Here is a 14,182-nt window from a genome sequence, read left to right on the forward strand (position 1 = left end):
ATAAACTTTTGATAGTTGTTGACTTGATCGAGTAGGATGGGTCTAATTAAATCAGTGTGCACTCATTAAGATGCTAATCATTGGATGCTGTCCTGCATAAGAATCTCATGAGAGTAAATTTTAGACATATTTCAGAAGGTAGCACGTTTTCATCCTCCCGTTCAATTATTTTGTATAGAGAGCTGGGTTGCTTATATAATAATGGATATCGGGGAGATTGTCACAAAAGCCCTAAACCTATTACGCTTGTATCAATCTAGTCATCAACCTTTTAATTTGAAAATTTTAGTTTTAAATATTTTGACGATTTGTAAATGTAGTCCTTTCGATCAATTTTGACAAAAAATTTCTGACGTGGATGCCGGCCCTCTTACATGGCACGGTTGCCACCGATGTGGACGTTTTTGTTATTTTTCAAAAAAATATATGTTTTTTTTTTTTCATATGTTACATTTTTCTTTTTCTTTTTCTCTCGACTATGGCCAACAAGGGTTGTTGGGGCCTCACCCAGGTTAATCCTCACGTCAGTGGCCTTGCCCTAACTTGGACGAGACCTTCGCGCGCTCCTCACCGATAGTAGTGGAAAAACACGAAGAAGAAAAAATGCAAAAAAAATTAAAATTTGAAAAATTATTCACGTCAACATCAATCGTGTGATGCGGGACGGTTGGCATCAATGTCGGCGATTTCTGACTAAAATTGATTAAAAGGACTACATTGGGAGCAAATTGTCAACAAATTTAGGACTTAAATTTGTCAAATTTAAAAGTTTAGGACGAAATTGGCAAAAATACAGTAGGTCGAGAACTTTTCTAATAATTAATCCAATTAATACCTCACATTCGACTGTTTCAACTCTCGGGAATCTGCAACGGAGTCCCAAAAGTGCCAAATCTGTTAGGGTTTAACTAATGAGTTCTTCAATATACGAAAGCAAAAAAATCAATGATAATTCCACTCAGTTAAGGATTATTACATGTAGCAGTAGTACAAACGATTTGAAATTTGTATCTTACTACATTTTCCTGGACTCCTTGCCTCTATCGTCGCGGGGATTGAATAAGAACTTGATCTCAATATATTGAATGGTATTGAGAGACATGACACCTGACGCTGGACTGTTTCCACCAATCAGGAATCTACAATTAGAGCCCTTAAAATACCAAACCCGTCAGGATTCAGCTGATAAGTGCATCATGGATCATAAAAATCCGGGAAGGACTAGTGCACTTTGGATACACAAAACAAGCTAATGATAATTTTTCTCGGATGAGGATTAGTACAAGGAGCAAGTAGTACTAAGGAGTTGGATTTTGTGTCGGGCTACAACTAGACTCCTTATCTCTGTTATCATTAAGATTAAACAAGGACATGATCTTGATCAATTTCATGAATTTAAAATTAATGATTAATTATCTAGCACGGTACAAATAGAGTCCCAAAAGTTCAAACTTGCTAGGGTTCACCTGATAAGTACATGATGGGTCGTAAATGATGAGGATTAGGACAATTCGAATACAAAAAACAGATTAATGATAATTACAACTCGTTATTGGATTACTATTATTGTCTCTGTCTCGCTCAAACCCTTTCCAACCTTCATATAATCTTTAGCAGAACGTCATGGATGCCTCATTATCCATCACCCTCTTTTCCAACATGTCGAGGCCACACCTCTTCGTCGCTCTTATTCTTCCTTTGCTTTTTTTGTCCTTCAATTCTCTTGCCGGAGATGACAATATCCATGCAAGGAACGCAAGCCTCGTCTCAGCAGAAACCGTCTGCAACTCCACTGCCGATCCTGCATTCTGCTTATCCGCATTGCCGGACCCTAAAGCAGCCGGAAACGTCCGCCACTTCGGCCGCTACTTTGTGCGGAAATCCCTCTCCCGAGCATTGAGGTTTCTCTCCCTGGTCGACGAGCGTCTCTTGATTGTGCAGGGCCACCTAACGGCTCGTGAGGCCCACGCCCTGGAGGATTGCCGCCATGTCTCGGCGATGAACGTGGAGTTCCTCCTCAAATCATCCAAAGCTGTCGATGACAAGGCTGGGGAGCTCCCGGCCCACGAAGTGGATGATGTCCGGACCCTGCTTAGCGCCGTCTTGACCAATCAGGCGACCTGCTCGGATGGTCTCCAGTGGGCCGCGGCTGGCTCAAGGATCAACGGCGGTCTGTTGGTTCGCCTTTCGGAGGACACCAAGTTGCACAGCGCTTCCTTGGCGCTGTTCAGCAAAGGTTGGTCCTCGAGGAAGGGGGAAGCAGCCATGGGCTACTCTGAGAGTACACTAAAACCTCTGCGACTCAGCCAGGTCTCACTGAACATGTCGAGCCTAACACGTGCTTTTTATGCGTCTCTAAGCAAGGGGTATGTTCTCGCCGCGGGTCGAAATAAAGTGGTGTCGATCCGCGACGTAGTGGTGGTGAATAAGGACGGGAGCGGTAACTTCACCAGCATAAATGCCGCTGTCGCGGTGGCTCCCAATAACGTGGACGGATCCTATGGCTACTTCTTGATCTACATAACTGCAGGCGTCTATCACGAATACGTTTATGTCAACTCGAACAAGAAGAACCTCATGATGGTTGGAGCAGGCATCAATCGGACTGTGATTACCGGAGATCGCAACGACCATGATGGATGGAGTATTTTTAGCTCTCCCACATTTAGTAAGGAAGCTCTCAAATATATGAATTACATGTCTTCCTTTACCCTTGGTTTGCAATAATGTTTATATTCTGTTAACAGGAGAATTTACTCAGAATCTTGTATTGTTTTGTGACAGTCGTGGAGGCACCCCATTTTATTGCAATGGACATGACCTTTCGGAACACGGCAGGGCCGAAGAAGGAACAAGCCGTGGCTGTCCGAAACAGCGCCGACCAGTCCACGTTCTATCGATGCAGCTTTGAAGGCTACCAAGATACGCTCTTTACGGACAAATTAAGGCAACTCTACAAAGAATGCGACATCTACGGCACAGTTGACTTCATCTTTGGTGATGCAAACGCGGTCTTTGAGAACTGCAATATATACCCTCGCAGCCCAAATAAAGGTCAGTACAATACCATAACTGCCCAAGGGAGGGCCGATCCGGGTGTGGACTCGGGCATGTACTTCCGTTATTGCACCATTAGGGCTGCCGATGACCTGGCATCGAGCAATTACTCGGTGGAGACGTATTTAGGGCGGCCGTGGAAGGTCTTCTCAAGGACGGTTTACATGCATACGTTCATGGATAGTCTAATTCACCCTGCAGGTTGGCACAACTGGGATGGTGATTTTGCGCTGAGCACACTTTACTATGCGGGAACACAATAATATGGACCTGGCTCCGATACCACGAACCGAGTTACTTGGCCCGGATACCATGTAAATTAGCGTAGACAAGGCATCAGATTTCGGCAAATCAAACTTCCGAAGAAGACTCCTTTTATCTAGTTTTTCTTAGATTGCTCTTCGACAAACAGTTGCCTTGGAGGGAATAACTCACATTAATTTTAGGGAGTTGCCTTGGAGTGAATAACTCACATTAGTTTTAGGGAGGATCTTTGCAAGTTGAGTTAAGGTTAGCTCGTTTGGTTGGCCAGTATTCTTTCATTCTTGTTATTGTTTTTTGGAATCAATTTCCACCTAGGGTTCCTGAGAGATTTATGTTACATATGCTGAGTAATATACATAATTTTATTGTTCTATTTCCATAGTTGTCGAGGTTGATGAGGTCCAACCAAAGAAGGAAACTTTTCTTGTAAAAAGCTACCCTTGTTCACAAATCACGCCGGATTTCGATCTTCTCATTACATGAAAACTCAAGAACACGAATCCCATGCAGACTGAGCTCCGCAATCTCAATCACGAGTTACAACAAGAGCCGACTATATATATGTATATATGGAGCGCCCATTACAAATTTGAAGAACAAAAAGAGAGGCGAATTTCTAGCTCTCGTTCAAGCCTTCAGGAGTCCGACGATGCCCAAGGCATTGTTACACAACTGCCGGAAAATCAGGTTCCTATGAGACAAGAGGTTCGGCCCGGTCGCCAGCTGCTGGAACCCTGCCTCGCAATCATTGGCATCAGCTATGGCGGTCTTGACGCACTTGCGCACGTTGGGATATGCCCTCATCATCGCAGCGAGCGAGTCGTCGAGCTGCTCGACCTCGTCTAGGAAGTGGTCGGCGCAGTCGCTGAGAGCCTGGTGGATAGCGGGCGCAAGTGTCGTGTCATTGAGCAGGCCCCGGGTAAGCACGGACGTGTCGCTGGTTACAACACGGAGCGCAGAGATGGTAAGGATGCGCACATCGGGGGCCGAGCCGACATCCGGGATGGACTGGAAAAGAAGTAAAGAAGGAAAACGGAAAAAAGGAAAAACAGAATAAAAAGAACAAGTACATTCGAAAAAAAATATATTCAAACATTATTAAAAGTTGTCCACATTAGTGTCAAACACGTCTCGTAAAATGACTGGCGTCTAAGTCATCAATTTTCGATCAAAATTGACCGAATGCACTAAATTGACAAAATATGAAAATGTTTATGAATCAATTGCCAAAATTAAAAAGTTTAGAACTAAAGCGGTAAAAATTAAATAAATTTAAGACTGTTTGGACAATTTTTTCCATAGAGAGAGGGGAAGCCAGTGGAAATGAGGCGATGACTTCAAAGGAATGTAATTAATCCTTCTTACATTTCCGATTTTTTGAATGGTGTCGGTAGAAACGGTTTTCCACTCCTCGTACATGTTACGAAAAGTAAAATTCCTGCATGCAAGCCCTTGAAAGATCCAGATGGATCCTTTTTGAACTCTCATGTCTAAATTCGCCTCCTCGAAACCTAGTAAATAGATGTAAGCTTAGGAACGATAGTGAGATTGAGTTGCTTTTTAAAGAGTTTTTCTTATATGTGCTACATTAATTAAGATTATAATTTACCGTTTTACGGGATTTAATTAGGTAAGATATAAATATTCTTAATCAATCTAACATAAGCATGACTTGTGTGGGCCGAGTTAAGCTTGACCCGTGATGGGAGCGCCTGAGTGAAAACTCTATAAATAGCACTCAAATCTCTCCTATAACCCTAATGCATAGAGAAAACCTCATATAAAGAGCCGTTATCGAATTGTGTTGTGAAGGACAGTCTCATTGAGCCTGTGATAGAAAGTGGAATAGAGGAGAAGCACCAGAGTTTTGGATCGTCATTATTACACATCAAGAACGGTGGATTTCAAATCATGTGTTTCTAGATTCTAGTTACGGTGATCTTGGGTGTCGTTTTGGCGGCTTAGAGCTTTTTCTTGCCGGAGCATTTATTCACATGATGTACATATCCTACTTACATTTACATCAGCGCAAACAACTCACACATATACATATAGAAAATATGGGGGGAAATTGTCAAAAAAAAATCCTAAATTTTTTGAAATATTATCGATTTAGTCCTAAACCTTTCAAATTTGCTGATTTAGTCCTAAGCCTTTTCAAATTTTGCCAATGAAGTCATATTGGCCAAAAATCATTGACATGGACGCGGGGCATCCTACATGGCACCGCCGGCGCTAAAGTGGATTTATTTTTAGTTTTCCTTTTTTCCTAATTTTTTTTCCCTTTTCCTTTTTTTCCTCTTCTTTTTTTAGCTGCCTAATCCGGCGATGGTCACCCTCGCCGCAGGCCGGTGGAGGTTGAGGCCGGGTGAGGGAGGGAAAAAGGAAAATGAAAAAAAGGAGAAGGGAAAATGAAAAATACAAAAAATAACAAAAGGAAAAATTTAAAATAACAAAAAATTTTAAAATATTATAAAAAAAATTATTTATGTCAATGCTGGCGGTGTCATATAGGATGGCCAATGTCTATAGTAATTTCCGGCCAATATGATTGAATTGGCAAAAAGTAAAAAAGTTTAGGCTGAATCGACAAACTTTCCAAAATCAAGGATCAAGTAAAGGCGCACGCTCTCCACTTGACTTCTATCTTTCTTCGTGTCCTAAAATTTTGCATTGAAAGCTAGCTCGCGCTTCTTCTCCGAATTCCGTTCCAGTTGACTTCAAAAAAATTCTCTAGCTAGCAATCACAATACGAATACATAACGACAACCTTCAAAGCCATCTCTTTTTCCGGCAATTTCGAGCACACCCACTTTCGTGCTGTTCCCCCTCCTTCTTGCTCTTCAATTCTTGGCATCTCTAGGTTTCGCAGGTGCCAACATTGCCTCGACCAGCCTCGCGTCGACCGGGACGATATACATGTCCACTCCTTACCCTTTCGTTTGCCGGTCCAACCTGCCGAACAACGCCACCGGCAACATCTACTATTACGGCCGCTCCTCAGTGAACAAATCCCTCTCCCAGGCCCGCAAGTTCCTCACCCTGGTCGACAATACCTCTCCCGGAAGGCCTCCCTCACCTTTTCTGCCGTCTGTGCCCTCGAGGACTGCCGCTTCCTCGTCTAGCTCAATCTCGACTTCCTCCTCAGTTCCTTCCTGGTCGTCAATGGGACGAGCACGGCCCTCCCGATTCTCAAGGCCGATGACGTTCAGACCGTGCTTAGCGCTATTCTGACCAATCACATGACGTGCCTCGATGGCCTCCAATCGATTGCCTCCACATGGAGCGTGAGGAATGGCCTCTCCATGCCGCTTGCCAATGACACGAAGCTATACAGCGTCTCGCTTGCGCTCGTCACGAGGGGATGGCTCCACAAGAAGAAGAAGGGCGAGGGCGGGGCAGACGCGTGGCAGCCAAAGAGCAGGCAACTGCCGTTCCAAAATGGCCGCATGTCGTTCACAATGTGGAGTCGAACACGAGGAATTTATGAATCGATGACGAGGAGGACGCTCCTCCAGTTGAGCGGGGATGATCCTGGCTTGGTCAGCGACATCGTGGTGGTGAGCCTGGACGGGACCGGGAACTTCAGCCATCAATGATGCAGTCGCGACGGCTCTGAATAACACTGACGGTACGAGCGGGTACTTCTTGATGTATGTAACCGCCGGTATTTACGAGGAGTATGGGTCCATTGCCAAGAACAAGAAGTATCTCGTGATGATCGGAGACGGCATCAACCAGACGGTGCTCACCGGCAACCCGAGTAGTGATTTTTCTTTCTGCCAACTTAGAATTTAGAAAGACGTGTTTCGAAGTTTCATAATAGTTTAGCGGATTCCTCATTTAGAAGTTTCCATGGCGGAAAGCGGACGGGGAACTCATTATTCAAAGTACTGGGCGGTTCACCAACTAAATTAATTTTGAATTCTGCTGCCTTAATTGACATGTCTCCACTATTCGCATTTGAGAAAGTGATACTAGGATTTAATTAGTATACCCACTAAATCATTAAATAGAGCATTACTCTTGGTGAAATGTCAATTACAAGTACGCTTTTGATTGTATACTTAATCTTAAAATGTGTAAAGCCATTCATATGTGTTGGAGCTTATTTTCAGGCCCATAAAAACAAAATGAAAATATCAAGAGCTTATTATCTTTTTTCACAAAATTTCTTTGTATATCCAATCTCATCTTCATATTTCTATTATTACAATAAGGATGGATGTATGAATCAACTCTCATTATTGCAGCCGTGGTGGCATCAAATTTCGGCACGGTAAATGTGACCTTCCACAACATGGCCGGTCAGGAGAAGCACCAAGCTGTGGCCGTCCACAATGGAGCTCACTTGTCGGTGTTCTATAGCTGCAGTTTTGAGGAGTATCAAGATGCTCTGCACACCACTCTCTGAGGCAGTTTTATTGGGAGGGCAATGTATATAGCACGGTCAACTTCATCTTTGGCAACGTAGCCATCGTCTTCCAAATTGCAACCTCTACATCGTCTCCTAATGAGCGGCCAGTCCAACATGATCACCACCCAAGGCCGACCGGATGTGAACCAGAACACAAGGACTTCCATTCACAACAACACAATCAGGGCGGCTGATGATCTAGCCTCAAGCAATATCTTTGTGCAGATGTATCCCCGAGCACGTGTCCGTTCGGTTGACCGCTTGTCAAAACTCAAACACGCGTTGACCTCGTGTCTGAGTGTGTCCGCATGCAAAAATTTCCCTCGAAGGAGTGCCCCTGCTACATAGTATTTCTCTAGAATCTATCAAGGGAAACGGTTGGAGAAGAAGGTTGTACTTCTTTGAGAAAAACAAAAATGAAATTTGAAGATCAAAAGATAATGAATAGGACGTACTATATATATTAGCAAAGAGAAGACAACTCTTTAGTCCAAAAAACAATAATATTTGGACATAACTTTTCAAGTCTGTAAACAATTAACTCAAACATATCTCTTCATGTTTGAATAACTGTAAATTCGATCACACCTCTTCGGAGGTTGTAAGAGCACCTAATAACCATTAGATGTAATTAAATGATTAAAATTTGAAATTGATATTAATAAAAATTAATCACAAATCCTACATGAACAGTTCGCTAAGACATTAAAGTTAAATTATCATTTTAATTTTTGTATTGCTAAGACATTACAATTAAATTATTGTTTTAATTTTGAAAATTAAAAAATATATATTGTCAATTAGTCCAATTCTGAATTGCGATTGCGCACCCGCACATAGGTACAATGGGGTGTAGCCAACTTACCTGTTTCTTTATTTGACAAATTACAACAACCTTCTAACCGATAAAGTGTCTCAAACTTTCCTTTCCATCTTATATGGGATGAAGAAAATGCACTTTTATGTTTGTTTCCAAACAAACTTTAACAAATACTCCAAAAAATCATTGTCTCTGTCTCACTGAAAACCTTTCAATCCTTCGTATAGTTTTTGCAGAACGCCATGGATACCTTGTTATACATCACTCTCTCTTCCAACATGTCGAGGCCATACATCTTCCTTGCTCCTCTTCTTTCTTCTTCCTTTGCTTTGTTCATCCTTCAACTCTCTTGCCCTAAGAGATGACGATATTATACGTCCTCCCTGCTCTTCTTCTTCTTCTTCCTTTGCTTTGTTCATCCTTTAACTCACCTGCCTAAAAGATGAAGATATCCATGCAACAAACGCGAGCCTCGTGTCAACGGAAGTTGTCTGCAACTCGACTCCCGACCCTACCTTGTGCTTATCCATGCTGCCTGATGCTAATGAAGATGGCAACGTCAGCCACTCCGGCTGCTACTTTGTGCGGAAATCCCTCTATTGAGCGTGTGTCACGGGCTGACTTTTCGTCCGTTTATTCACCCGAATCATAGGGAGAGAAAGTGTTTAAAAAAAAAAAAAAGCTCTGGGTGAGAAAAGATGATACAAGTGAGGTGAGGACACCTCTATGTATACTAAAGAGCATCTCTTTACAATCGTTGATATCTCTTGATGTAGCGGCTAAGATTGCATTCCCCCATCTAACCAACTATTGGCATTGAAGAAGAGAGTTCTAGAATATGGGACAATTAGCGCATTGCTCGCCTCTAAGATTACTCTAGAAACCCTAGAGAAAACCTAGAGACTTAAGGCACTTCAAGTCTTACTGTTCATCTCGACCATGTAATAGATCGGTTGGCTCATGGAACCCTCGGTCCATGACACGTGCTGGTCTCTGTCCCTGATTGACAACATCTTTCGATAGTGCGGGGCCGCTTGACGGCTCCAACATAATTGAAATGGGATCGATTATGTACTGAGTACACTTTACTATGTAAAACTCAATAATATTGGACCTAGCTCCGATACCACGAACAGAGTTACATGGCCTAAATACCATGTAAATTAGCGCGGACAAGGCACTGGATTTCGGCAGACCAAACTTCTTTCTTAACAACTTCACAGATAAAGACTCTTTTACCTAATTTTCCTTAGATTACTCCTGGGCAAGCAGTTGCCTTAGAGGGAGGATCTTTCCAAGTTAACTTAGGGTTAGATCTTTTTATTTTTATTTTTAAACAAGCCAGTATTCTTTCATTCTTGTTATTGCTTTTCGGAATCAATATCCACCTAGAGTTTCGGAGAGATTTATGTTACATATGCTGAGTAATATAACAAATTTTTATTTTCTTATTTCCATAGTCGTCGAGGTTGATGAGGTCTAACCGAAGACGAAACTTTTCTTGTAGAAATTTTTGTCGCCGCTTGCGCAAGATCCGACGTGCTGTAATCTTATGGGGTAAGACCTAATGATCCCCCATGTCGTTGATAGATGAAAAAGCAACCATTTTTCCACAAATCACGACGGATTTCGGTCTTCTCATTACATGAAACTCAAGAACGTGAATCCCATGCAGACTGAGCTCCGCAATCTCAATCATGAGTTACAACAGGAGCCGACTATATATATATGGAGCGCCCATTACAAATTTGAAGAACAAAAAGAGAGGCGCTTTTCTAGCTCTCGTTCAAGCCTTCAGGAGTTTGACGATGCCCAAGGCATTGTTACACAACTGCCGGAAAATCAGGTTCCTATGAGACAAAATGTTCGGCCCGGTTGCCAGCTGCTGGAACCCCGCCTCGCAACCGTCGGCATCAGCTATGGCGATCTTCACCCACTTGCGCACGTCGGTATATGCCCTCGCGGTCAGCGCAGCGACCGAGTCGTCCAGCTGCTCGACTGCGTCTAGGTAGTGGTCGGCGCAGTCGCTGAGAGCCTGCTGGACAGTGGGCGCGAGCGTCGTGTCGTTGAGCAGGCCCTGGATGACCGCGGATGTGTCACTGGCGTTGCTGGTTGCGACCTTAAGAGCGGTGATGGCAAGGACGCCGACATCAGGGGCTGAGCCGACGTCCGGGACGGACTGGAGGCTCGAGAGGCACAGGTCCTTGCGGTTCAATGTCCCGCAGACTGCGGCCACCAGGTCAGCGGTGGAGGCGTTCGCGGGGATGACGAAGGGAGCGGCGTGGGCGCCGCGGGCCCCTCGGGCGTCAACGCCGCTGTGGCCGAGGAGGGCGAGGCAGAGAGCCAGGGGCAAAAGAGAGGCGAAGAGCGAGGACATCTTCATGGTGTTTGTGTTATTTCTCTTTCTCCCCCTTCAGTGGGGAATATCGTCGAGCGCTTGGTGGGTATGAAGAAAAGGGAGGGTTTTGTAGCGATAATGTGGAGATGGGATGGTGGTTAATCTGTTTGGGGAACAAAGGAATGGTTATGTTTGGGTCTGTCAGTTGGCCCGAATTAAAAGGTGGACGGTTTGGAGGAGGAGAGAGGGAGGCCACTCGCAGGAGGATGCGCTCCACCGCTTGCTTGCCTGTTCTTTGTTTGCTAGATAACCGCTCGCTACACGCTAAATTAATCGTTCTTTTAAAATGTAATTTCATCTTTTAATCTTCTTCATTTTGTTGCAAAACCGCACAATACCACCAACGCGTTTGGCCTAGTGACTTTCGGATGATGGGCAGGATAGGTCGAAAGCCCTAGCAAACCCGAACGCCGAACCGGAATCGGCTGGTCTAAAGTTGGCCTAATTCCGAATCCGAGTCTTGATGTCCGTCTTCAGGCTGGGTACCGGCCGGAAATAGCTAAAACTAGGGGAAATTAAAATTATGATCCTTTTGGTACTTATACTTTGTTGTAATTATGGCCTTCCTATTATTCTCCGGCCAAAATTTAACTATTTCCAACAAACTTTCTATTCAAATAAGCCGGAAGTTGTTGAGTCGGCATAGACAACCGACACACGCGTGAGAGACCTACGTGTACAAGTTTTGAGAACAAAATGCACTTTTGGTCCATATACTATTTTAAGAGTTCAAATTTAGTTTTAGGTACTTTGTTTTTGCAACAATTTATTCCCTAAATTGGTAAAAGATCCTTCTATAATCAAGATATGGAGATCTTATTGCCAATCATAGAGAGATGCGAATCAAATTATAAATGTAAAGTTAGTAAATACGACACCGCCAAGCTCTACTATATATTACCAATGAACTGCCTGTTTATCTTATCTCCTCTAGTTAGATCTGAGGTCTTATATTGTGTACAAGACATGGAGAAGAAGAGTTCGTGCCTATTTATGTTCGTAGTCACATTGTTGCTCCTCATAGCATGTTAGGAAACCCGCATTCAACCGAATTGTTTAGATGTGCATTAGCTTCAAAACGATCCACGATCCGAACTAAATATGAACCGAACTTGGTCTGATTCTGTTGACACATGATTTTTAATCATTTTAACTTTAGAAAATTAATTAAAAATCAATAAAAGCTCATAAAAATTGAAAATCAACTTTAAAATCCTTGGCCAAGCATAAGAAACCAATCTTGAGAAAAAAAAATATTTTTCATCTTTTTTTTTTTAGATTTTTGGAATTTCTTTTCATTTAAAAATAGCAGAAAATTAAGAAAAAAAAAATACCAAATGAGGCTTGGAAAAATCTGGAAAAATATTCAAAATTTTTATTTTAATCCCATTTGCGTCTGGCCACTTTATATTTTTGAGGATTCGTTTTGGGTCATAGGAAAACCTCTCGATTTGGTCAAGAGAAGGTCCCGATTTTCGCAAAATTCGAAACTGGTTGGACGAAAGCATGCCATGGCGTGGTCCTAAATGCGGTCTAGATCAAGGAGCCGCCTTCATTTTTGCGAGAACCGGCCCGATTTCTATCTGCCGGTTCGATTGAACCGGACCCTGCAGAATTCAGCGGAACCCAAAGCCAAAGCCAGAAGCAGAGGTCATTCCATTCCCCTCCCTCTTTCGCGCGCACAGTGAGGCCGGAGTGGGGACTGGGGAGATCAGGCCTGCGCCTTTTCCTCCCCAAATGCTGCGTCAGGGATCCCCGTCTGCTCCTTGGTGATCTTCTGAACACAGAAGGGACAAAAAAACACAGCTGGATGGTGGAGCTTCAATGGGGTTTAAAAAAAAGAGAGGCTGAGAAAGAGAGAGAAGGGCCAAATACCAAGGAGGGCTGGTCTTCTGAGCGGGGAATGGGGAAGTTCCAAGGGGCAAAGTCTCTAGGCGAGCTGCGAGTTCGAAGATAAAAGTGTTGGGGGAGTGAGCGGTGAATTAAAAAGGAAGCGAGAGAGAAAAAAGAGGGCACCACTCAAAAATTTCTCTCTGGGTTCAAAGGGAAAAGAAGATATAAAAGGGACAACGCCCAACAGGGCCCTCCTCCTTCACGCTCAAGAGGGTACCACCAACAAAAACAGAGAAAAAAAAATCATCACAAAAGCTCAAAGGAAAGGGAGAGAACTGGTGAGAGCTCTTAGGAGTTCTTTTTTGGAGTCTGTTCTCAGAGCTCCATTTCGGCAAGAGAGAAATTTGGAGAGAGGACAGAGCGCGAGGGAGAGTTCCTGGTGGCGGTAAAGAGAGAGTGGCAGCCCAGAAAGGGTGGAGCTCAGAGATCCCGTGAAGTGATTCGGTGAAGAGACACAAAAAGAGGGAGACTGAGAGCTTGGTTGAGCAACCGAGAGCGAGCGACCAATTCATTTTATCTTTTCCTTTTCGCACTGCAGATTTGGTTGTTTATTAGTTCGGTTCAGACCGAGTGAAATCGGCCAAAAAAAAAATCAATTTTTTTCATTTTCCTAACTGAAAATCCACGAAATTCGAATCAGTTTGGTTCGATAATCGGTTTTAGGTAGATTTTCTATTCGATTTTTGAGATACCTTATATTATCACCCCATAGCAATCGCATACTCACTTATCGTGCATTGACTTTGATAGACATCCCAAGCTGCCGAGCCAGATGCAAAATGAGTGAAGACTGCATGTTTCAATGCCATAATCCAAAAGCGGTCTGTGTGAACCAAAACAGCATTTGCTTGCCAAACGCTGGGCCTCCTGCAGCGATCAACGACATCATAGGCCACTCTTGCACCGGAGATCAAGACTACTGGGGCTTCTACAGCTACTTCAAATGCCAGGTGAAGAATTGTGAGAAGGGACTCTACAGATGCACTTAACAATAAGGGTTCTAGGTCGGCCTAAACGACGTCATTTTAGGTACTTTTTTTAAATTTTTGAATTTTTTTGAAATTTTGCTCGACCAATGGAGCTTTTTCTTGGGCAAATATCTCGGCCCTTGAACACAGCTAGTGAAAACCAATCGGACCACACAAAACTAGGTGGAATGAGATTTCCAAAACATTTAACTGCTCGGGGAAAGCTTGACGGAGCTCTTCGTAACGGTGTCAGGAAAACGCCCACTTAGAGACCAGAAACCAGAAAAATGAATCAATCTCTAACTTTGCAGCTTAGTAAGGCGTGTTCAATGGCAATTATCTTAGTGCTCAAATACAATCAAGGG

General features: G+C 43.4%; 3 protein-coding genes and 1 pseudogene across 3 annotated transcripts; 2 read left to right on the top strand and 2 right to left on the bottom strand.

The window, feature by feature from the left end:
- Positions 1–1,647: 1,647 nt before the first annotated feature.
- LOC115750173 (probable pectinesterase/pectinesterase inhibitor 41) lies at positions 1,648–3,374 on the top strand. The gene is made up of 2 exons (XM_030687356.2): positions 1,648–2,668; positions 2,785–3,374. Exons 1-2 carry the CDS (start codon positions 1,660–1,662, stop codon positions 3,318–3,320), a joined length of 1,545 nt encoding a protein of 514 aa, XP_030543216.2. The 5' UTR covers positions 1,648–1,659; the 3' UTR covers positions 3,321–3,374.
- A 574-nt stretch (positions 3,375–3,948) lies between these two features.
- Positions 3,949–4,740, bottom strand: LOC115750172. Its single transcript, XM_030687355.1, has 2 exons — positions 4,687–4,740; positions 3,949–4,329 (listed from the first exon to the last, which is right to left on the bottom strand). The coding sequence occupies exons 1-2, from the start codon at positions 4,738–4,740 to the stop codon at positions 3,949–3,951; spliced, it is 435 nt and encodes a 144-aa protein (XP_030543215.1).
- A 1,103-nt stretch (positions 4,741–5,843) lies between these two features.
- Positions 5,844–7,735, top strand: LOC115750170 (annotated as a pseudogene).
- A 2,431-nt stretch (positions 7,736–10,166) lies between these two features.
- On the bottom strand, positions 10,167–11,246 carry LOC115750217 (pectinesterase inhibitor-like). The gene has a single exon (XM_030687422.2). It carries the CDS (start codon positions 10,939–10,941, stop codon positions 10,345–10,347), a length of 597 nt encoding a protein of 198 aa, XP_030543282.1. The 5' UTR covers positions 10,942–11,246; the 3' UTR covers positions 10,167–10,344.
- Positions 11,247–14,182: the final 2,936 nt, after the last annotated feature.

This window comes from Rhodamnia argentea, chromosome 1, assembly GCF_020921035.1.
Source record: "Rhodamnia argentea isolate NSW1041297 chromosome 1, ASM2092103v1, whole genome shotgun sequence".
NCBI classification, from domain to species: Eukaryota; Viridiplantae; Streptophyta; class Magnoliopsida; order Myrtales; family Myrtaceae; genus Rhodamnia; species Rhodamnia argentea.

Bases quoted from the DNA above. Each gene is read 5' to 3' on its own strand.
- LOC115750217 (XM_030687422.2), bottom strand. From the start codon at position 10,941: ATGAAGATGTCCTCGCTCTTCGCCTCTCTTTTGCCCCTGGCTCTCTGC.
- LOC115750173 (XM_030687356.2), top strand. From the start codon at position 1,660: ATGTCGAGGCCACACCTCTTCGTCGCTCTTATTCTTCCTTTGCTTTTT. The intron at 2,669-2,784 runs GTAAGGAAGCTC...GTTTTGTGACAG, and splicing joins TTTTAGCTCTCCCACATTTA to TCGTGGAGGCACCCCATTTT.
- LOC115750172 (XM_030687355.1), bottom strand. From the start codon at position 4,740: ATGTACGAGGAGTGGAAAACCGTTTCTACCGACACCATTCAAAAAATC. The intron at 4,330-4,686 runs GTAAGAAGGATT...CTTCTTTTCCAG, and splicing joins CCATTCAAAAAATCGGAAAT to TCCATCCCGGATGTCGGCTC.